This window comes from Oculina patagonica, chromosome 5 (genome assembly GCF_052425735.1).
Source record: "Oculina patagonica isolate OP01 chromosome 5, crgOcupat, whole genome shotgun sequence".
In the NCBI taxonomy this organism is placed as follows: Eukaryota; Metazoa; Cnidaria; class Anthozoa; order Scleractinia; family Oculinidae; genus Oculina; species Oculina patagonica.
Genome location: NC_135762.1, coordinates 26,095,094 through 26,118,852, shown reverse-complemented (window position 1 = coordinate 26,118,852; position 23,759 = coordinate 26,095,094). Strand labels below are relative to the sequence as shown.

The window sequence follows — 23,759 nt, the reverse complement described above, 5'->3', positions numbered from 1 at the left end:
CCTCATTTCCATTGTGGCTTCGTCTTAAAATGTTTTCTTTTCTAAACAAACGATTAACCATCCGCAAAAAATTGTACAAAGGGCTTTATATATACCGCTTCTTGAATTCGTTGTTCAGCTTCACACTGATCGACTGACAGCTAAATGATTAAAAGGCTTTTAATATTCGGGGTGAGCATAACCGCAAGCATTATTGGCCTTTGTTCCTAACAGCAAGAAAAAACATTCTTTGCTCGGATGTGATTTCTGTTAACGTTTACGAGTGGCAATGTCGAAGGACTTCCTTTATAAATGAAACTTCAGGTATCCGTCTGGATCAAAAAAGAGCTTTCAAGATATTTTTATGTATTTTTTGTAATGAATAGAATATTTTAATTCGCTACAGTATTGGTATAGTCCATGTTTAGCTAACAATTACAAGGCGTTGATTTGGGTTTAAACGCGTCAGCGCAAACAATAAAAACGTTTCCATACTATGCTGTTTACAAATTAAATAAAAGTGACTCTAAAACATTTCGACTACTCGATGTTTCCAGTAAATTTTCAGTTGCTCCGTTTCAACAGTTGAATAATCAGTTAAATAAATTATCATGCATGAGTCAAACCGACCGCAACTGTTTAATATTGCTGTTTGGCCGTTATACCGGAAGGAAGGACATTCTAGCTTTTATGACGTAGCTTCCTGTTCACTCATTGTTAATTTACAAGTGTTTTGATACACCTGTTTGACGGACTGTTTGCACTGCAGTTTGCGCCGAAATAGGGTTAAGAAATAATGCTGACTGCTGCCTTTGTAGGCTTGCAGAACAAACTTTAATTTGTCAGAGTTGTGTAACGGTCTGCTAAGCAAGGTAGTGAAGCAAGGAACATTACTTCATATCTAAACTATACCATAACACACGGCTACACAAAAAGAAAATAAAAATGGCGCTTGTGTTATATTATACTTTCATTAATAGACTGAAAGTATTTAATTTGTTAAACCTTTGCGAGTATGGGATGTTTTCGAGGTGTTCCGCTATGTATACGATAGTCAATAATTTATCATGCGAGAGTAATCGGAAGGAATAACATTCTTTCCTTTATGACGTTGATTCCTTTCCACTTTTCTCAAATGTTAGCTATATAGTCAACTGTATCGGCTACAGGTGAGTAAAACAACCCTCGCCTGACAGTTTCCTTGACAATGTATTTGCTTGCAAGAACGCGAGAAATAAAGCTTTTGCCGACTGTTTAATTTGTGTTACTGCGAAATAGATGCGTGAAATAGAACGAGACAGGGAGGGGAGGGGAGGGAAGATAAGGAGAAGGCAGGTGAGGGTAGAAGGACTGCATATTCTCGGTCTACAAGCAAAGAGCTGCCTGTTTACATATTTTTGGTTTGGGGAAAAAAAAAAAAAAAAAAAAAGGAAAGGGAAAAAAAGAGAGAGGGTAAAAAAAAAAAAAAAAAAAAAAAATTTTTTTTTTTTTAAAAAAAAAATTAAAAAAAAAAAAAAATAAAAAAAAAAAAAAAAAAAAAAAAAAAAAAGCCCAAAGAAAAAAAAAAAAATTAAAAAAAAAAAAAATTAAAAAATAAAAAAATAAAAAAAAATTGAGAGAAAACCAGAACGCAACGATTACCTTTTACTTTAAGCTTTGACCCGACAACGTTTATTGAAATAGCTGTATACGTATATAATATATAGACTCTATATTGAATAGAAAAGTAATGAAAATGAGCTATGTTAGGATTGAAGAGAGGAAAAAGTACATTTGTTAGTAATCAAATTCTTGCTGTGTTATTTTGTTCCAACCCACATCATTGAGTGTGCTTTAATTTTCTTTGTTTTCTTTGAAATTTTGGAATGAGGAATATTATGAAGTACAGATGACTGATATTGCTTGTTATCTAAAAACATCCTTTTTTTTTATTCACTGGGCCGGCAGCAGATACAGTGCGACTCGAGCAAGCTAGCGCTCCCATTTTGAGGGCATTTTGAACAATCCAATTTACAGTTAAAGAGGTTCTTCAGTTGGCGATTGCATATCGAGGTATGTATGTTGTTGTAGTATAAGTACTTAGTGAAGGCTTTCAGTTTAATTTGGGTTCCAGCTGTATATCGAAATCGTTCGCTTTCGAACCATAGAGCGAGGACTATTCCTAATTCCTTTGGCCTAATAATGAGATTAGAGACGTAAAAATGATTTTAGAGACGAAATGAACTGATCAGACGAAAATGTTTTTATTTCCTGCCAGTTTTGGCAAACACTCGGTGTCTCGTGAATCTGATTTAACAAGTTTATTCCGCTCAGCAAATGGGGGCTGACATCCATCTATTATAGGCACCTGTGAATGACAAGGCATTTTCCGTAAGGTAGTTACAAGTACACTGAATTTGTTTCAACAATTGGACATTCCTGCAAACGGAACGATCATTGCTTCGAGCTTAGAAATACTAGCGTAAACGGTATACATTTGTTTCGAATGGTAGACATCAGTCATTACTCTAAAAGATTGACTTGTCACAAGAGAATATGTCGTTAATGTGTGAAGTTAACTGATATACTATGTTTAAACATTGGAATACAAAGCCCCTTATATAAAAGCCCCTATAGATGGCAATATTATGGACGAGCAGGACAAACGAATTTTAGAAATGAACGAATTTTTAGAAATGAGAAGATAGTTCTAAGTACTAATGAAATGAAAATGCTAGTGTTCTTTTTTTTTCCTGTTTACACCACCATGCAAGACTCATGAATGGGTTGTCGCTAACAGTTATCACCCGAGTACTTCTTCTTCTAGTACTTCCGAATACGTCCGAAAATCACTCGGAAAGTTCCGAATGTTCTGTTAATGGGGCACATATGTTAATAGTCTTTCTTTCGCACAAATCAGTAGGGTAAACTGAATTAGAGAAGGACCCCGCTATCCGGCTTGAACTCGCTTATGACGAACTCTCCGCTACTCTGAGAAAGACATTTTTGGATTCGGTTCAATTTTTGAGTCATTTACCGTACAAATATCAATACCTCGCTTGGTTATCTCGAAATCTCAAACGGTTTGGAGTTTTCCTTGACCTAATTGTTACCTAATTTATCTACGCTGTCTCAAACTGTATGAGACAGTGATTTGTAGGAAACCTTCGATAACTATCTCCGGGGAAGTAGCAATAATTGTCTACATTTTGTCGCTCATATCACTAGGATTGAAATGACGTTTCATGATTTTATTTTCGTTAAAAAAACATCCTCATGTAGGTAAAGCTTTTCTTTTCTATTTTGCTTTTAGCATCAATGGCTGGCATTGGCTTGGCATTTTCTGGCGGCGGCATTCGGTCAGCAGCATTTTGCTCCGGAGTCCTGCGCAGAATGCTGGACCGTAAGGTAGAGGTGGACTACCTGAGCTGCGTTTCAGGGGGTGGATACACAGGCACAGCTTACCTGGACTGGAAATACAGAGAGGAGAGGAACAAAACAAAAACGAGAGACCACCAAGAAGATTGGCGTAAGCGCTTCTTCGCCCACATGAAAAATAGAGCAGGGTACTTCTGTCAGTGGGAGAATCCGCTGGAAGGAATCGTTCACACTATAATCCTAGTCAGCCTCGTTCTCCTTATCACCTTCATTGAACCAATAGTTATGTGGGGATCGTACGCATGTCCTATCGCCTTCATCTTCGACTACCTTTTTGGAAAGTACCTGCGATCCGTGGTGGACTGTGATGAAGTAGCTGCTGCTCAGTCTAATCAAGCTGTTCCTACATTGGAACCCTCAGCCGACCAGAACGCCACTACTAAAGCAATCCGAGATCATTGTCTTGATCGACAAGGAACTGACGGATCTCACACTATCGTTCTTTTCTCTGTCTTGTTTGTTCTCTTTGTCGTATTTTTTGTTCTGGCCAAAAAGTGGAAGCGGTACTCTACTCCTTTAAGTTTTATCCATACTACATTCATTGTTTCTCTAGCTCTTACTTTCTTTCCATTTGCCATTCACGACTTCTTGATCAAGATCCCATCCTGGACGCAGTATCTTCTTGTGTTTATTGGAATTATGGTATGGTTCTTTCTTCCCGTGCTGCGCAGTAAAACATCTTATGTTCTGATCATTTATTTCTATTCCTATGTTATATATTGGAAGGTGTACGAGGCCAAGTTGCTTGGTATTAAGTTTTCTGGAGAGCTATTTAACCGGTTGCTCTTTTTGTCGGGGTTTGTCTTATGGGTTGTTCCTTTGTTGGCGGCATCGCACAAAAGGCTTATGCACGTTTACAACAGGTAAGAAGCTCAAAACAGTTTCGTTTAAGACGTAAGCTAAAGTCTGTGTCGAGCCAGCTGGCCCATAACGCCAGAGATCATCACAGTTTCTGTAGCATTAAGCTACTAGGAGTATTTCTACTTCCCTCTGGATGGAATGTTAATCCATCGTAGGGTTAACTGCGTTTAAAAGATGCAAAATACTAAAATGTTGTTCTGGCACAGTTATCTGACATCAGGAAGTTTAGGACAAATGATTTGTTGAACATAACTATGTGTTTTCTTTACATTTTGCCTTTAGCTGTGCTTTAAATTAGATTTAGCCGCCAATTAGATCAAATTAACCAACTAGGGCGACCAACTGGGTACCAATAAAATTTATTTTGCGACTCAGTTTCTAGTGTCACTGTTCTTTTTCTTATTTTTTTTCCTTTTTCTTGGACTTATAGTTCGCTAATACGACCATGGTAACGCGCATGGCGTTATCATTACTTCGTCACGCAATGTGTTACACGGCTCTACTACTAAAACTGAGCAACTATAACAAGATTGACTCAGTACATTGAGATTAACTGTAAGGTGCCTCATCATAGCATAACTGCATATCTTTTCACAGGTGGAGACTTCAGAAAGCGTTTTATCATCCCGACGGCCTTGGAAAATATGGATGTTCAGGGATCGGTATGAAGGATATATGTCCTGCATGGCTTGCCTGTCGGTCACGGAGCAGTCATCAACGACGACAGACGCAAAGTCGCCAAGACTTCCTCGGTGAATGTGATCATGATCATGGAGAGGAAACGAGATCATTAAGCCTTGCGGATCTTAAAGGCATCAAACCTGAGTACATATCAAACATCGTGGTGAACCGTTGGAAACTAAGTGAAGAGTCTGATGAAAAATACGAGCTGTTGACGATGTCGTCTGCAGGCATCGAGCGCTTAGGCTACAACCCCCCTAAGCAGCAGTCCGAAGGGAACCCCCCTAAGCATCAGTTCAGTGGCAAACTGGAGGCTGCAGATATAAAGCTGTCCGATGCCATGGCAACATCAGCAGCTGCTCTTTCAAATCACATGGGAAAATATGATAAATCTGTGGAAGGACTAACTCGTTTTCACACGCTTCTTGGACTTGAAATGGGTGCAACGATGATAAGCGACTACAAATCAGTGAAAAACGAAAGAGTTGTACTCCGGGTATGTTGGCCTGAATGTTTGATTGTTTATCAGAGTATTGACAATACTTTTCCTTCAAACTTGGGCCCAGACTCTTAACCTCTTAACATTCAAAGAAATATACGCGTGGAGACTAGATACGCCGGCTTTGCGTTTCACTAGGACACTCGGAGCAAAAATTTCGCGCATGTAGCACCTTTTTTCCCTGAAAATGAGGCTGCAGATTTGTAGTATTGAGCACAATTTGAACGTGTGCCCATAATCTGCAATAATGCTCGCAATGACGGGTTGGAACTATCAGCTGTTTGCTGCTTTGTGTTCTCGCTATACACAAAAGGACTTGTCACAGGGACATGTAGCAGCTACACCAGGGACAATTCTCAATATGAACACACAATAATAATAATAATAATAATAATAATAGTAATAAAAATAATAATAATAATAATAAAAATAATAATAATAATAATAATAATAATAATAATCATCATCATCATCATCATCATCATCATCATCATTTATATAGCGCCATTTCCATAAGTTCAAAGGCGCTTGACAATGTCAAAAAGGAAAATATTAATTAGATAATTTACAATTTACTTTAACTAAGTTTTGACAATTTTAAAAAGTAAAATATTAATTAAATAATTTACAATTTACTTTGGATTAAAAAATAAAATATGTTTAATATCAAAAGTCCTCTCTAAAGAGTAATGTTTTAAGTTCTTTTTTAAAAACGTCAAGTGATTTAATAAATTTAAGATTGTTTGGAAGCGCATTCCATAGTCTGGGAGCGGCAACTTGAAAAGATCTTTCTCCATAAGACTTTAGGTTCGATTTCGGTACAACCAACAGATTCATTGATGATGATCTAAGTTGCCTGGTCGGAGTATAGTGCTGGAGTAGATTAACTAAGTATTGCGGTACCATGCCATTCAGCGCTTTATACGTAAGAAGTAGTATCTTATATTTGATTCGTTGTCGGATTGGGAGCCAATGTAGTCTACGAAGAACAGGTGTTATGTGTTCTGATCTTGAAGTTTTTGTCACCAGTCTTGCTGAGCAGTTTTGAACGTATTGGAGCCTATCCAGCACTGATTGTGGTAGACCATAAAGTAGTGCATTACAGAAGTCCAACTTGGATGAAATAAACGCATTAACAAGTATTTCTGCTCATCCTGAGAAAGACAGTTCCTTATCCTCGCTATATTGCGCAAGTGATAAACAAAATTTAGCAGCGACATGTTCGGCAGTGACACGTTTTATAGTGCCACAGAGGGATAAACTGTCGATGCAACAAGACCATACTATATTTTTTTGTGAGTGTACGTTTTGTGAATTTTGCAATTTTGTTCCTGCTCACTGCATCATATGCATGTCGCTGCAACATTGTTAATGGTGTCAGCACCTCAATGATCTCATCAAAAATGCTAATTCTAAAAGATTATAACACCGCTATCTTACAATTACTGCGCCCCTGAACATTCTAAACGCAACCATTTATAGATTATTTAACATCATATTCATTACTTCCAGATATTACCCTTTCTTGTGGACATAGCGCGTGGTCTTCCGTTAATCTGTGTCCCAGTCTATTATCGTGATGGTACTGTATCGACAATTGAAGCTGCTGGGAGTGTTATAAGCTTTTTTGTAATACACTTTCTTCTGGCCTTCATCGCAGTCATAGACACTGGAAAGGAACATCCATCAAAGTTGGAAAAGTTGGCCAGGTATAAATCTAGACATTTGCAATGCAAAATTTACAATGATCTCATAACACTTTACTCTCACGAGGCTCACTCCACCGTATAAGCCTAAAGTTGCCGGTACAGCGAAATTGCTGGAATTCTGGGAGTAACCTAATAAACTGCGGTGGACTAACCCCTAGCTTCCCAAACTTGAAATTTTTCAGTTGACTTGTACCACATTCATTGCACTATGAAGTATAGACAATTAGTATTTTTAGGGGGTGGAGGTGGAGTGGTGGAATTTCAGTTATCAAGTACATTTTCGGCGATTTCCGGCGATCAGTTAAAAACAAGTCGTTTCCCATCTGACAGTTAAAATTTTAACCAATTCTCAGTTGTCAGATATATAAACCCCATCCAGGCCCTCTTTTAGACACGGTGCCTAAGAAATACGTACGTTTATCAGATTGCATTATAGCTTCAGTATCCACTTGATGCTAACTAAGGAAGCGAGTGTTTCCAGCTCCATCTCTACAATCTCATCAGTTTCGTTCTCAGTTAATCTCCTTTGAGTCTCTTCGCGGGGTGTTCTTCGTTTTCCGGGTCAATCTTATCACAACTTTCTGAACTCTCAGTATCGCCGATGGTTTTGTCCGATTATACGGCCTAACCAACACTTTGTTGCCCGTCTTTCGTTTTAGGTGGTTTACTGTGCACAGCTTTTTTGCTCAATATGTGCGAGAAATGTTTAACAAGAACAACTGCGGGCCCATGCCACCTCCGGTCATGCTACTCAGTGATGGCGGCCATGTTGAAAATCTCGCTTTGCTGCCTCTGCTGAAGAAAAAACTGAAGAAGATTATTGTCGTAGACGGAGGCTACAAGCATGATGAGAAATTATACGGAGACAGTCTTTTGAACGCGCTGATGCTCGCCCGTAAAAAGCTGAACTGTTCCTTTCTTAGTGACAGCGGCGGCGATGTGATTTCAGATTTGTTGGAGAAGTTTGTAAAGCCTGCAAAGACCGGAGAAGAAAAACTACCACGTTTTTACAAGTTTGTAGACGTTTTTTCTCCTTTGTATGACCTTATGCTTTTGTTCTGATTATAATTAATTTATAAGAATAGATTTGTTTTTGTTTAAACCAATATCTTTTATGAAAGTGATAAATGATCATCGCAGTGAATTTCCAATTTAAGCAATTGGAGTAAAGAAGCCTGAAAAAATTCAGGGCTTCAACGGGATTCGAACCCGTGACCTCCGCGATACCGGTGCGATGCTCTACCAACTGAGCTATTGAAGTCACACATTGGGAGCGAGGTCAATTGTGAGTTTATATTTATCACATTTCATATACATTACATCATTTCACTCCTCTTACGGGAAAATATGAACTCACAATGTTCATTCTGACAAGCACCCCATCCGGGGGGGGGGGGAGTAGAAATACTCCTAGCCGCTTAATGCTACAGAAACCGGGATAAGGTCCGGACTGATGAGTCACTTAGCTCGACATCAGGCTTTACCTTTTTACCTTTTAGACTAAAATGCAGCAAAAATCCCCGTGTTTTTATAGTGCTCCTTTAAAAATACACTGTTGTTTTGTTTTTGTTTATTGTTTATTATTTATTGTTTATTTGACAGATTTAAAGTTCAATACGAACGAGATGAAGGTGGAGTCAAACATGACGGTGAAATCCTACTAATTGTACCAAGGAAACCAGAAGATGGCGTCATAGACGAGGAAGACGCCGGGAATCGTTCCACTGACCCGTCTCCCGCCTTTGATCAGCCCGATGGCTTACTCCCTGGCATGTTTCTGAATCCAGAAGACGTCGACAAACTGACGTTCTGCTGCTGTGAGTGTTGTCACCGACTGTCGTGCCACGGCTGCTCCAAATGGTTTTGTAATGCTTTCCCACAACACATCACGGCCAATCAGTTTTTCACGCCTCTAATGTTTGAAGCCTACCATCGGGAAGGGTACCGGGCATGTACAGAGGCCAAAGCTGATTCGTTTGTTAGTGAAAGGCAGCAAGGAGAGGTTGTGTGACAGAACTTATTGAAAACATGATGTTTCTCGCAGACAGTTCACTGTCTTTTCATATCACTACCTTAGGTTTCTATAAGCGTGACGAAATATATTGCATGACAGCCAAATTCGTTATTGTGTGTGTGCGTGAAATTGTAACCTGCGATCAGGCGTTGTTTTTACGGCAGGATACATTTTTTGAAGAAAGCAAAGGTGGTGCTCATTCTTGAATAATTTGTTTTGTTGAGGCAGAAAAACAAATGGCAAGCGTGCCTCTTATTCATAAGAAAATGACTGATTCTTAAAGGACCCTAGTCAACCACGCCTTTATCTGTAGGTACATTTTTAATTGATTATAATCATTAATCGGCAACACCTTATCACGTGCCGAGCATTTCAATTGCCCACTTCTTGCACGGATCATTACTTAAACTAATAATTATAGTTTTGTTGTGTTACATGTACAGTAGTTGTGTGACAATTTATCATTAGAGGAAAAGGGAAAAAATAATTATATATATATTCAATCGAGTCATCTTTTTCAGATAATTGATTCAGGCTTATTAAGCTGCCTTGAACACGTGGTCTTAACTAAAATGCAAAACCAACGCAAGACATATCTTCCATGAGGGGGAAAGTATATACAGCGGTCAAACGAAAACATTCAACGCCACTTTCTGTTTTTGCCGGCTCAAACATTTTCAAGACCTTTGTGGTTTGCAACAGCCAACAAAAAATGTTAAGGATTTCTTTGTGTGTTGCGGGTTACTATTTGAACACCCTTTGTATTTTAAATTGAACAGGTCAAAACCAAATAAAAAAAAATTGCGTGTAACAATGTTTAAAAGATTTAATTTGTCATAAAATAGTGCGACCAGTTCAGAGTTTTGCTTGAAACAGTATAGTACATAAATCGTAAGCTCCTACCCCCCTACCTTCCCTTCCACAGTAGAAACTCTCTACAAAGAGGTACTTGCAAAAATTCTTTTCTTGCGTCCCTCCCTAACTCCTCCCTATTCTCGTACAAAGAAATGTACAAGAGCTCCTTCTTGCTTCGTTCCCTCTCTACTCTCTCCTCTCTCCCTTCGTTACAAGAGCATCGGCTGTAGATTTGACGTCCGCGTAGGTCAGCCGTCCATGTATCTTAAAGTCCCTAATGGCGGATAGAAACACAACGACGTTTATGAACCATGTGGACTACTAGCTTATTCACTTTAATACGACTGACATCCAGTTTTAACCTAAGCAAAAGATAATAAGTGTAGATGAGGGGCTTGAAGGAGTAAACGGGAAACTGGGATTTAAGCAAACTTTCACTGGGAAAATGGAATTTGGGTCACTGGGACTGGGAATCACAAACAAAAAACGGGACTGGACGGGGATTTGGCCAAACAATTAGGCTGGGAAATAGGATTTGGGCAAAACTTCGGGGTGAAAATGCTATTCATACCGCCCTCCCCCCCCCCCCCCTCTTTCAGGACCCTCATAGATGTTCGAAGTCTCTGAAAGTCGTTAAACTTTCCCCTACTCAAGATCTGCGAGGAAAGAGTATGGCTTACATCAGTTCGCGTTGGAGTCTGGTGGGGTAATTTTTTTGCCGGTTGAAGTGAGGGATCATGCATCAGCCCGACACCTACGCTTCCTTCCCGGCCGTCCCAAACCATAGATAACGAAAATTCATTCATAACTGACAAACAGACACAATGATATAGCTGTGAAATAGTATACTCCACAATGTGACCGAAATCGAATTCCGTTTTATTTGACGCATCGATATTGTATTAATTGACGAAAAAGACAGCAGACAAAAAGACAGACAGACAGACAGACAGTGAGACACATGAAATAAACGGTAAACTGAGCAGACGGATGGACGGACGGTTTGATAGATAGATGAATACCGTATCTATCATAAATCGACTGGTTTATCAATCCAGAGGAGGCGGAGCGTTTTGAAACGTGGGGGGCCCATCGCACTCCAAGACAAGCAAATACCCCGGGAGAGGGGCGCATAACTAGGCAGTTCAGACGATCCTGCTTCATGGTGCTTTTTGTGTTGTTCTTTAGACGTCGGAATGTAGAAAAAATGTACGCTCTGAAGTCACTGATGCCTGTTAACAGACTGTGGGCATCTCCAAGTAGCGCAAGACACATCGTTTGATCAGGCTCTTGCTTTTTTTTGGGGGGGGCGGGGGGCTAGAGCCCCCCCTGCCCCTCCTGCTTCGCCTTCTATACAATCAATCAATCAATCAATCAATCAATCAATCCATCAATCAATCAATCAATCAATCAATCAATTATTCATTTATCAATCAATCAATCAATCAATTAAACACCAATTATTTAATCATTTATTAAACCACAAAGCACTTGGGAGCTTTTTTTTCTTTTTTAAAAAAAACTTGACTCTGCTATATACAACATGCCATAAACAAGGCTAAATAAAATGTCCAATATACGGTAACCTCTTGCAAAGTTTTAAGACAGACTGAAATCGCGTTTTTCGCGAAGTTAAATGCTGCTGAGCTACAGGTTATGCGATTACCATTTCACTAATTGGAGAACGGACCAAATACATACAAAAATTCTTCATCTTATGTTGTGTGAAAATTAGCAAACCGTTAGACAGAATCTCAGCTATGTAAGTCCTTAAGGTCTCCGTGCATCTGAATAAACGCAATAGCTCATCTCCAGGCACGATAATATATTTGTTGACATACATTTAAATATTGAGTTTAGCGGCATCTGCTTTAGACTGGTTTTCGTGCGGTGAAACACCCTATCAATAAACATTTCAGTTCAGAGGTCCCTCAGTCGTTATTCGTTATCCCAGGAGGGAGGGGGGAGTCCCTATAGTGGAATCTACGGGAATGTTTCGCCCGAAAGGGATACCTGAAGGTTATAAAAGGGTAGAGATTTTACGAGTTGAGGTATAGAAAAGGGTAGGTTGAAAAGGCCTTTGAAAGTGTCTCGAAGAGACACGCCTTACGACTGTTTCTTTTAAGTATTTAAAGGGTCAATTACTTGAGACGTTTAGAACTGAGGAATTCAGTACGTAGTTTTACTGTTGGTATGTAAAAGGGGTACTAATTGCTATGAAAGTTATATGAAGAGGTTGGTTGCTTTTTCTGTTAAGAATGGTGTGTTAACTGTAAGGGCTTAGACATTCCCGTATAAAACGTTGCTGTGTGCCCCTCCCATCGCCTCCCCCCTGTGTCGTTGTGCATCTCTTTACACTCCTGTCTGGTGCTCAACTGTATTTGCATTTGTCATCTCTACTTCTTGAGCAGCGCCCAGAAATTCAGCGGCCTCAGCTTGCACGCATGCGTTGTATCCTTCCGAATGGTATGCACTGAACATGCGTGGTGTGAAGAACTGGTTCGCCGTGATGTGTTGTGGGAATGTGCCACACAGCGCCTTTGACAGCCATCGAAGGGAGTTGCCATGACAACAGTCACAGCAGCAAAAGGTCAAACGCTCTGCTTCCTCCGAGTCTATCTGCGGACCCAGTCCCCATTTACCGGCTTCTAGATCCACGTCAATGTCACGCAACGCTTCTTTCCATGTCACGCGTTCCTGTGTCTTGATTCCACTATCGGGATGTCTTGGGGACAGTAACAAAACTTCACCCTCGCCAACTTTAATTCCATCTTCAAAAATGGATTTCTTTTCGTAGTAGTAGACTTTAAACCTATAAGGTAACGAAGTACCTTTTGTCAGCAACAAATACACCCTTAGGGAAATCCAGCTTTGATTGACAGTACCTCCACCAACCAGCTTGCACTGTTTGTACTAATAGTAAGTACACGTTACAATAAAGCCTGGTTGACGCTCGTGCGATATGCACAAGTATAAGTAAGCACAAGGAAACTTGTTTGTGAACCGGCGTGACACAAGCACAAGAAAAACAAAACTTTTTCTTGTCAGTGCTTGTGCTCATTTAAGTCTAAGCCGGCGTAAGATAAACACACACACAATAATTTGGACGTTGAAGACAAGTGACTCCTAACATGTAGTGTTCATCAGAATTTCTAAAGCACTTTGATAACGATGTGTCTAGCTGTGTTTGTGCTTATCGCAAGTGGGAACATTCTTGTGGTTAGGATGTGCTTCTTTCACGAGTGTGAACCAGGCACAACTGAAACTGACTGTGCAGAAATAAAAGATTACATGTAAAGTCGATTGCAATCCAAATAGGTTAGCAGATCCAACGGGTTCATCAGCGTTGGTGTTTAACTCCGGTTACAGTAGCGTGAAAAGACTAGGAGAATTGCTACTGGCCCCCCTGGATGGGATGCTAGCTGGTCTATCGCAGGTAATACCCCATGGCCAGCAGTCTGTCAGGTTTCCCCAACAGTTTGTCGGCACCCATTTATACACCTGACAGAAGAGAACCATTATTCACGTTAAAAAAAGATCAAAGAACAATAAGAGAATATAATAAGACCTAAAAATACTTGATAACAAATTGAAATATGACAAAAAATGTTCATTTAAAACCTGCCGACCTGTAACTCCTTGGCTGGTGGCCCTGTGGTTTGTTGACAAACGTTTCTTTGACGTCTTCTATAACGTCACGGCCGTCCAGACCAATGAACGAGCAGTGCAGTTTTTCGCGTGCCAGTGACAAGGCTTTCAGCAGACTGTTCCCCCATTCTTTGTCGTTGACCTTATGCCCTCCGTCAACCACAACAATCTTCTCCAAGCGTTTCTTCAGAAGTGGCAAAATGGCGAGATTTTCAATATGGCCGCCATCGCTGAGTCGTAGTACGGGGGGAGGGGAGGGACCCTCATTGGGAACAAACAATAATTGCCTCATGAATCGAACAAAAGGCACGTGCACAATGAACCACCTGCGAAGTGAACAAAATCGTGATCAGAAACACACAGGGAACCCAAACGCTGTATTAGTTATACATAATCTTAAACTAAAAATGTTCCTACGTTTCGGTGCCTTTTTTTGGGAGGTTTGGAGGCGATTTAAATCAGAGCGAAAGCTGTTTACGTTGCGAGTCTCAAACGTAAATCGGTCTGTCGCAACGACACGCCTATATTACGTCCCACGTTTTTATTGTTATTAACTATTACCGTACTTATTCGATTAAGCGCCCAACCTTGAATAAGCGCACACGTCGAATAAGCGCCCACCCTGGAGGTAGGAAAAGTTAATTAGCGCCCAGCCTCGAATATAGCGCCCACTCCCCACCCCGTAAAAACATGAGAAGTACACAAGAGGAGTAATTGATTATTGCAACTGACTAAGTACTAAAAAGAGAGGCTTCCCTCATGACCGAGTTTTCTTAGTATTTTACATCAACTTTCAATAAACAGTTAAAATTCTGCTTTGGTACATCTTCACGTTTTGTTATTATTTATTGTTTTGTTACGGAATTAAACTTACTATTTGCTAAATCACCAAATACCTTTTTCTAACTAATTTTGGCGCGTATTTATTTTGGCGAAAACTCGGGAGTTAAATTTCGCGAGTAATAATTTTCGCGATTGCAAGAAAAAATTTGACCAAAAGTGTATTAAATTTCGCGATTTTGTCAATATTTTTATGGAACAACCGTCAAAGACTAAGGAATAACTGGAAATATGCAAAGCTGGACCCTGCAAACGGAAACTTTGGTGACTGTACTAAAGAGGTTTTGGACGATTTATCTTCTGAAAAAAAAAACAAGAATCAGAGGGAGGGTGCTAGTAAAAAAGACGGAAAGATATTTTCAAGGGTAGATAGTTGCACTTCCAAACAATGAATTTTTGTTATTGTTTTGATTCTTAATACGGTATTAATTTTCGCGTTTTTAAATTTCGCGCAATGTTTTTTTCGCGCGTATAAAATTTCGCGATAATTTTGAAATCGCGAAAAACGCGAAAATTAGTACTCGCGAAAATTAGTAAGAATAGAGCGGTTTTCACTTGAGTGTCGAGAGTAATTTGCGTTTGCTTTGGTTTTGCGTTCACTACGCTTAGTGATTGGTTTAAAAATTTCGCGCCACTTTCTCGGCCAATCAGGAGTAAAACCAAAACCAATCGTGACTCGCTCGCGCACGTTTTCCCGCGATTCGTTGACAGCTACATGTATTTGCTTCGAGTTTTGATTGGCTCACTGGATTGTCTGTGTCCTTTGTGATTGGCCAGAGTAATTACTTTGGTTTTGGTTTTACGACACTGAATTGAAAACTGCTCTAAGGTACTTCTAAACTTTCATTAACTTTCGAACAAGACAGTACAAGTTTCATGTCTCACCTCGTGACTTTCTCAAGAAATCCAGGATTTTCATCCCCAGTCTTCAAGGTCGCAATAACGGCCATCATCAGCAGCAGAACAAAAAAGATCAGAACACCAATCGCGACCCACTTCTCGTCCCCTCCGGCAAAGTATATCAATGGAAATGTTACCAGGGGGAGGATACGGATTCCCTCGATAAAAAAGGGAAGCGCCTGTAGAGGGAAAGAAAATGGTGTCGTCTGAGATAAAGAAAGATGCTGAAACTCTCTGAGATTGCATTGCTTCTCTGATCTACTCTTAGACTTTTCAGTTTTTAGAAAGTAGATATTAATTGAAGTACATAATGATCAAACGTCTTAACTTAACCCAATTTGCACACAGAAGAAGACATTAAATTTGCTAAAACCAGTAAGGAATTTTTTGTTGGTAATCATCAGGTCGACACCGGTGTCCTTCTTATGTCATATAGTCACGCGCCCCCATTATGGTGTAATTAGGGTGTGGTTCAAACATTAATATTTATAGGTGACAACTATTAGGTGTAATGTAAGTTGTGGTAGGTTGAATATTTCAACTGCATAATACTTATTGCTTGGTTAGCCAATTCTCGAGCCTACTATGCTTCACTTAGAAGAAATCTACTACTTATACTTCGAACCTCGTTCTAAGTTGTCTTTAATTGTATATCATCAGTAACGATCTATCTAACTAAGCTTTTTATTCAAAGGACTGTGCTTACCCTTAAAAGGCAGTGCTCTCTTTTTAGACTTTCAACATCGGACACCATTGACGCGCCCAAGCCCAATCCGAGCACGGTTTGCAGCTGCTTCAAGCCTTCCACTGACTCATCATAGGCTCCCATGTTTCGAGCCACTGCGGCGGCTGAAGTTGCCATGGCAGCGGACAGGTCCACATCAACAGGATCAAGTTTGTTCTCAAACTGTTCTGTGCCCTCAGGTCGATCTAAGCGCTCTACCTCTGTGGGTGACATAATAAGAAGTTCGTACTTTTTGTGATCATCTGGTTTGTTTACGATCCATTCGTTAACCACGATGTTGGATAGGTACTGGGGCTTAATTCCCTCGAGATCTCGTAAACTCAGGGGTCCAGACTCATTGTCGCTGAGTGGCTCGTGCTTTGCCGCTGATCTACACGTCATCAGAAAAATATCTTCGCAGCCGATCCCTACGCATCCGGTTGAACCAACACTAGCGTCTGAGTAAAACGCCTTCTGGAGCCTCCATCTGAAGGAAGACGTGTTACCGTTAGTTCTAGCTGAGGCCAAAGTACGTGACCAATGCCAATCTAAAACAATGTTCCGGTTATAACCTTTTACCCACCCCCGCACTAACAACTCGGAAAAAAGCCCTCGTTCCCAGTCGTCCCCGGCGAGTTTGGCTGTGACGTCACCTCTAAAACTTGTCGGGAGTAATCGCCAAGGTCGGGCTCGGATCCAGGTCTCCTCCGCTTACTCGCACAGCACGAATTGGCCTGGGGACCAGGCTGATCCCTCACCCATCGAACTTTTCGAGCTGGACTTACCATAGTTCTCGCATAATCCAATACAAATAAGAAAAGAATTAGTTTGCAAATAGACTGCAGATCAAATCTTAACTAGCCTTCTAACAGTATATCGCTTTCATCAGATCCGTTAACTTGTTTCTTGTAAGCTTATTTTCCAATATTCTTTTTTATTGATTATAAGCCTCCTCTTTTTCCCCCGGTACCTCCCCGGATATAAGCTCCCCAAGTTTTAAGCCCATGCACCCAAAGCTCCTTACAAAATTGTATAAGCCTAGGGCTTATAACCGGCATTTTACGGAAATTCACCTGTGTAACTTCAAGACTTACCTGTTAAAGAGGTGCACGAGCCGCTGCTGAATAGCTCCTAACATAGGCACGAACCATAAAACGATTCCAAAACCAAAGAGAAGTCGATAGAACAGATAATCAGAATACTCAACGCCAAAGATCTCGGACTCGTACACTTTCCAGTACACCGCGTACGAGTACAAGTAGACCACAACGACAAAGGATGATCTTCGCCTGAGTACTGGAAAGAAAATCCACACCACAATGGAGAAGACTACAACAAGAAGCTGAGCCCAGAGTGGTGTGCGGTCGAAGAAATAGTAGATGTAATAAGGTATGAAAGTGAAAGCAAATATCAAGCCGCAGAAAGCGGAAATGAAGTAGAGCTCAGCACGAAACTTTTTAATCTTCTTAGCCAAGAAGTAGAAAATGATGAACAGTGCTGCAGAGGTGGCGAACAGAACAAGGCGTTGATAAGCTTCGGACCCAGCCTCAAGCTTGCAGCCAGGCCTTCCGCGTCTTTCCATAGCAACCGGGCCTTTCGGGGGAGCTGAGCGCGTGACGTTCTGAGATGGTTGGGTAGGATCATCTTTATCGCATGGATCCTCAGCTCTCAACAGATCTCCGAATATGAAGTCGACCGCGTAAGCTAGTGGAAGAACGTAGGATCCCCACACGATCATGGGCATAACAACAGACACTAGCAATATCAGGAAAATCAACACAAAAGTGTCAAAGATTCCTTGAAGAGGTTTCTGCCAGTTGCACATCAATCCTGCTCTTTCTCTCATGTAATCAAAAAATTCTTGATGCCATTTTGGATCGTCTTTCTTTCCATGTCTGTATTTCCAGTCCAGGTAGGCTGTGCCTGTGTAACCGCCCCCTGACACGCAGCTCAGGTAGTCGATCTTGGTGTTGCGTTGTAAAAGCCTGCGCAGAACTCCAGAGCAGAAGGCCGCTGACCGGATTCCACCTCCAGAGAAGGCAAGGCCTGTTTCCGCCATTACTGTCGAGAAAGGAAACTTGTTTTCAGTTCAAAAGAACAACAACGATTTAAAAAAACAACGAGGACAATAAGAAGAAGAACAACAACAACGAGGACAAAAAGAATTACTAAACAACGAAAACGTAGCTTTGACTTTGCTTGACTTTGCTCGCAAGAAGATGAACAACAACAGCAGTTCTCGGTTTATTTAGCACTACATGCTAGAGGCCTACTGAACAAGCCTCACGTACAACCGAGGGTAAATAAAGTTCGTTCGTTCGTTCGTTCGTCTGTTCGTTCGTTCGTTCGTTCATCTGTTTGTCTGTTCGTTCGTTCGTTCGTTCGTTCGTTCGTTCGTTCGTTCGTTCGTTCGTTCGTTCGTTCTTCATTTCTTCGTCCGTCCATCCGTCCATCCATTCATTTTCCTTCCTTCCTTCATTCCTTCCTTCCTTCATTCATTCATTCAACGATAACCATAGCGACGACAACAACAACTACGACGACGACGACGACGACGACGACAACATCAACAACAACAAGGATTACTAAACAACGAAAACGAGCCTTGGATTCTTCCGCTAATGAAACCTTTGACAAGAAGCTGGTACACGTACTTGCAGACGAAGCTTTCTTCTTAATTTCTGCCGTATATTATTTATACTATATATTTTTCGAAAATTGACGCGGTTCGCGTAAAAAATTAAAGACAAATGTATGGGAAATTAAAAACGTAACTGAACGCTTTCTAGCCCAGCTACATCCTTCAAACTCGGCGAATGAAAACTTTTGTCTAGTATCTAAACTTTATAATTCACAAGTTGTCCAGAATTCAATTTTTGTAAAAGATAATTGCCGTCGGATTCCCATAAAAACACTGTTATTTCTACCCGCTTTGCCTACTCGGCAAGATGGCGTCGAAAACCGTGATAAGGCCTATTGCCTTCGGCTGAACTGTGTACTTATTAGTTATTTCGCAACCATGAACAGCACTATATGATAGGTCATGATACGGCGAATAATTTTCCAAAACATAAGTGGTGAACATTTTTTACAAGGATTTCCTTTTGGTTCAATATGTAGTCTGCATTGAAGGATTGTAAACTTTAAACCTCAGACAGGAGACATGCATACTCCCTCTCCCTTCCCCATCCAAACCGGACCTTTGAAATGCTTTTCTACGAGACCCTCTTATGGCCGCGCGAAATCTGGGGGCGAGAAGCTACTCGCTTCGCCACGCTCGACTAGCCTGCGTCGCAGATATTTCAAACTGCCGGTAAAGTTCTATATATCAAGGATTTTATGGACTAAGAAAACAGAGGGATTTTTCATAGTCTAAGAAGGCTCCATTGTTGATTAGCTGTCGGTTTGTTATCCTCTCCGCATTTTGACAGATTTTAGACATTGTGGAGTTGAGTCACGTATGCCGACTATCAGATATTACTAACCTTGTTCTTCTTACTAATTATTTAAATTATTTCACAGTCACGCATGAACTCTATTCCGATGATGATGATTATGGATTGTGCAGTTTCATTTTACCTTGGCGACTCATTCTGAAAAAAGTTATTACCTCCTGTTTGGGCATGAACTAGTGAAATTTGTGGCGCGGACAGCAAACAAAAAGTCCTAGCTCAACATATTATTACATGTTTGCAGCGATCATTTAGCACCTAATATCAGTAATATAACACGTGTGCTCAAGGGCAAGTTCAGAGATCAGACATACAACAGGCCTTGGTGTACGCTTTTCGCGTACAAACACAACGCTTCACCTTAAACGTAACCCCTTAATCAAATGCTTATAAAAAAATCAACATCTACGACTCAACGAACTCAGCTCACCTTTATCTACCAATGATTTGAATAATTCACTTGTCGACCGAGTTACATACATGCACGTAGTTGGCGGGTTTTAGATCCATTATATTTTCAAAACAAAAACTTACCTGAGTCAGTGTCCAAAACCTTAAAGAAGCAAAAATTATGCCTTCGACGAAGTTACCTGACTTTTTGGCTTTGGCGAAAGGAAGCAAGTGTCGAAATACCATTCGTAATAGACTGTCGTCGTTCACAAACAAGCCGTGAATATTTAGACGGCCTCATTTGAGTTCATTTATATGTGCATCAATAATTAATCGCATTCTTTAGACTGTTCAAGCGTTACCGTGTGCAGTGTGACGCAGAAAGTGTCACGGCAACCACCGGTTGAGCAGCCTGCGAGCCCGGACGCATTTCCGGCTGTCGCTCTGGGTTCGCAGGCTACCGGTTGAACTGGTTGAGTACACGATCGCAAAACGCAACGTTGAAACCACAGGGAGCCCATACAAGCGGTGTGACTGTTTGTATGTTCGAAATATAAAGAAATGTATGGGGATTTTAAAAGGGTCTTATGATCGAAAAATAACTCTAGTAATGTCTATGTTTAAGGTCAAAACAAACGTTAACTTACCTCAGCTGTTGTCTGTTGTCGTTGGTGATCCTCAGAATGCCGAATTTGGGCGATTTGAAGGGTTTTGCGTTGACCGTTGCTTCAGCAAAATCCCCATACATTTCTTTATATTTCGAACATACAAACAGTCACACCGCTTGTATGGGCCCCCTGTGTTGAAACTTGTCAATTCCAAAGTAAAGAATTTTGTAGATTATTGACTTGCACGATATCACGGCGAAAGTGGGGTAGGGCTTTCCACAAGTTGCTCGAGATTTCCCAAAAAGTTGCCCGTAATTTCTCAAAAAGTTGCTCAAAAGTTGCTCCAAAAATCCAAAAAAGTTGCTTTTGATAATAAAAGTTGCTCAAAAGTTGCTCCAAAAAATCCAACACGCTGCTTCCAATCAAGAGAATTTCTCTAAATATAGCTTTTTTTCTCTTCGAGGGTAAGATTTTCTACGCAGTTTTATGCAATTTTACAGCAAAAGAAGTATATAAATAACATATAAGGGGAAATTTTGTAGAAAAGTCGTGAACATATCGATGACGTCATGTTTGATGACGAGTTTTGAAATGTTTTAATGCAGAATGAGCCGAAAGTTGAAACGTCTTCAGATGTTCCTCGAAAATCTTCGGCAAACTTCGTAAATCTTCGGAAACGTTCGTATTGCCTTAGAACAACACTCAGATAATCTTCGGAGATCTTCGGTATAAAAATTGCTCAAAATGCAACAAGTTGCTCGAGAGGAAAAAAGTTGCTCGAAGGGGATAAAGTTGCTCGAAACATGACAAGTTGCCAAAAAGTTGCCGAGCAACTTGTGGAAAGCCCTAAATCCCTTCACCCGAACCTCTAAGGGAAACGAAAATTGGCTCAAGAATTCGGGTAGCTCGAGAAATAAGAGGTTAAACTACGGTTTGGCTGAAGGAAAAAAAAAACTCCTTTTGGCTTTTCTTTAAGACTTTTTTGAACCATCAGTCTTATAAGGAGTTGGGGATTGCTTGAATTTTTCTCCAACTTTTCTTGTGCAATAATTTTTTTTGATAATTGCTCACCCCCCCTCACTCCCCTCAAAAAATAATGGTCGCCTTAAATAATTACGCTACGTTCTTGAGAAACTTCGCTTGATGAACATAGAAACATGACACCTTATTGTCCTTATTGACAAAAGGAAACCGTTATTCAGTCATTCAGTTTTCAGAAAAAAAAAATCGTCTCGGTGAATTACCTTCATTTTTATTCTAAAACAGCAACAATACAACCGAAATAAGGAAATAAATAAATGGACACATAGTGAGATGTTAAGTTTATAATGTCATGAAAAACCGGCTCAATTAATTAGTTTTAATATTTTCCGTTTATTACTAAGGGACAATAAAGGACTCGGAAGATTAGAAACACACCGGCTGTCAGCCGAGCTTTCTTAAAGAGGCCCACAAATCACAGGGAGCATGGGGAACCAAATTCGACCTTTGTAAATATTAAAATGTTCGATCTATTTCGTAGCGCTTGTCCCGCCCTGGTTGCTGGTTATCTGATCATGTCTAATTGGCGTGGGTCTTGCGTCGTGCGTCGTGCTTAAAATGTATGATGCTTAACAAGGCCGGAAATTTGGATTCACTCATTCAAAGACCTCGGATGGAGGTGTTACGTTGCATTCATGAGACTACCGCTAGTTCGCAGCAAAACTGAAAGATCTTAAACAAACAAGAACACACTTACAACGATTGCATCGAAAAGGACAACTTTCTTCAGTTTGGCTGATAAGCCGCTCAGTTACTTCAAATGCTGCCATTTCATCTGTGTAAAATCGGAATTTTAATCAGGGACCACTATGTGGATCAGTCGAAAACTAGTGTCGAAATATGTCCACTGGATTTCTTGGGATATTTACGCGAAAAACGTTTTTCACAGGATGTATGCAAAAATAATATACACGTTTTTACTTTAAAATAATGGTCTGCAATATGACTTTGGTCCGTTCAACAAAATTTCATTTCGCTGCAGTGCTTGGCAGTGCAAGTTTGGATGTCCCTTTTATTTCATTAAACGCAATGCAACATTTGATAGTGCATCTGCAGCCTCAAGCTTCAAATTATAACGGAAGGTCAAATCTCGACGCTCCTTCACCACAGTCAAATGTATCAGGCAGCTTTTTTTTCCATTTCGGGGAATTTCGTTCATATTGATGAGTTAATATGAGTAAAGCCTGGTTTTTACTAGCGACCCAAGCACAAGCGCAATCACGCAAAAAGGACAAATTTTGACCCTTGTGCGTGTGCTTGTGCTTGCCGGCGCTTGTTCTTTTGCTTGCGTTGAAGTCGTTTTCACGGTGAAATAAGACTTGTTATCCTTGCGCTTGCGTCGCTAGTGAAAACCAGGCTTAAGGATCACTAAAATAGCTGCTGAGTGTAAACATACTCCCGTTTTCTCTAGCCTGCGTAGCTGGCGGGATTCGAGTGCGAGTGCTTGCTTTGAGACGGGCCGGCGAACGGCAAATAGAGGGAACCGCGGAGCCGCATTCGCTGGCGGCTACGCCGCTCGCGGATCGCGGCTTCGCCGCCCACGCACGCGGGCTTCGCCCGCTCGATCAAGCACTCGCACTCGACTCCCGCCAGCTACGCAGGCTACGTTTTCTCAGGTATAAGAAAACTTTGCATCGGACTGTGTTCGGAGATGGTATTTTTATCCTCGCAGATGTACAATTGACCAATGGTGACGACGTTATATAGAATTAAAAATCTTTCAAAAAAATAAAATTCTCCCGAACTCTGCGTTCTTTCCTACGGCCAAGATATAAATTTGAATGAATTCTTCAAGCAGTTAAATAAATAACTTCTGTTGTGCTATTTTCTAGCTTGTTACCGCTATAAAGGGTACAAGGTTATAGACCCTCATTCATCGTGGCTGTGGCTGATCAAGACGTTATAACTTCAATAAAAAAGTTAAAAGAAACAAACAAAACTAATGAGGGTTTGCATTAGATATATAGTCTATCTATCCTAGCAAGAGGGGGAATGTTGCTGCTCTAATCTGACAACCAACTAACGTACTATAAAGCACAGCAAAGTATATCAAAATAAGACAAAAATGCCCAGATATCATACCCACCTTTGAAAAATTGACTGTGAACGCTTGAAACAGCGGACAGCAGTCTAAAAATAAT

At 40.5% G+C, this 23,759-nt stretch overlaps 2 protein-coding genes across 4 annotated transcripts; one reads left to right on the top strand and one right to left on the bottom strand.

The window, feature by feature from the left end:
* Positions 1 to 1,936: 1,936 nt before the first annotated feature.
* LOC144653542 (uncharacterized) lies at positions 1,937 to 9,921 on the top strand. Of its 2 annotated transcripts, XM_078513564.1 has the most exons (6): positions 1,937 to 2,031; positions 3,272 to 4,259; positions 4,855 to 5,434; positions 6,950 to 7,146; positions 7,806 to 8,159; positions 8,749 to 9,921. In XM_078513564.1, the coding sequence occupies exons 2-6, from the start codon at positions 3,277 to 3,279 to the stop codon at positions 9,155 to 9,157; spliced, it is 2,523 nt and encodes an 840-aa protein (XP_078369690.1). In that variant the 5' UTR covers positions 1,937 to 2,031; positions 3,272 to 3,276; the 3' UTR covers positions 9,158 to 9,921. The 2 variants fall into 2 exon arrangements, with proteins under 2 accessions (XP_078369690.1, XP_078369689.1); XM_078513563.1 differs by lacking the exon at positions 1,937 to 2,031 and having other exon boundaries at positions 3,259 to 4,259.
* A 1,552-nt stretch (positions 9,922 to 11,473) lies between these two features.
* LOC144653543 (uncharacterized) lies at positions 11,474 to 23,725 on the bottom strand. 2 transcript variants are annotated; one of them, XM_078513567.1, is made up of 6 exons: positions 23,705 to 23,725; positions 17,222 to 18,188; positions 16,110 to 16,614; positions 15,389 to 15,582; positions 13,645 to 13,989; positions 11,474 to 12,827 (listed from the first exon to the last, which is right to left on the bottom strand). In XM_078513567.1, exons 2-6 carry the CDS (start codon positions 18,184 to 18,186, stop codon positions 12,368 to 12,370), a joined length of 2,469 nt encoding a protein of 822 aa, XP_078369693.1. In that variant the 5' UTR covers positions 18,187 to 18,188; positions 23,705 to 23,725; the 3' UTR covers positions 11,474 to 12,367. The 2 variants fall into 2 exon arrangements, with proteins under 2 accessions (XP_078369693.1, XP_078369692.1); XM_078513566.1 differs by lacking the exon at positions 23,705 to 23,725 and adding an exon at positions 20,114 to 20,223.
* Positions 23,726 to 23,759: the final 34 nt, after the last annotated feature.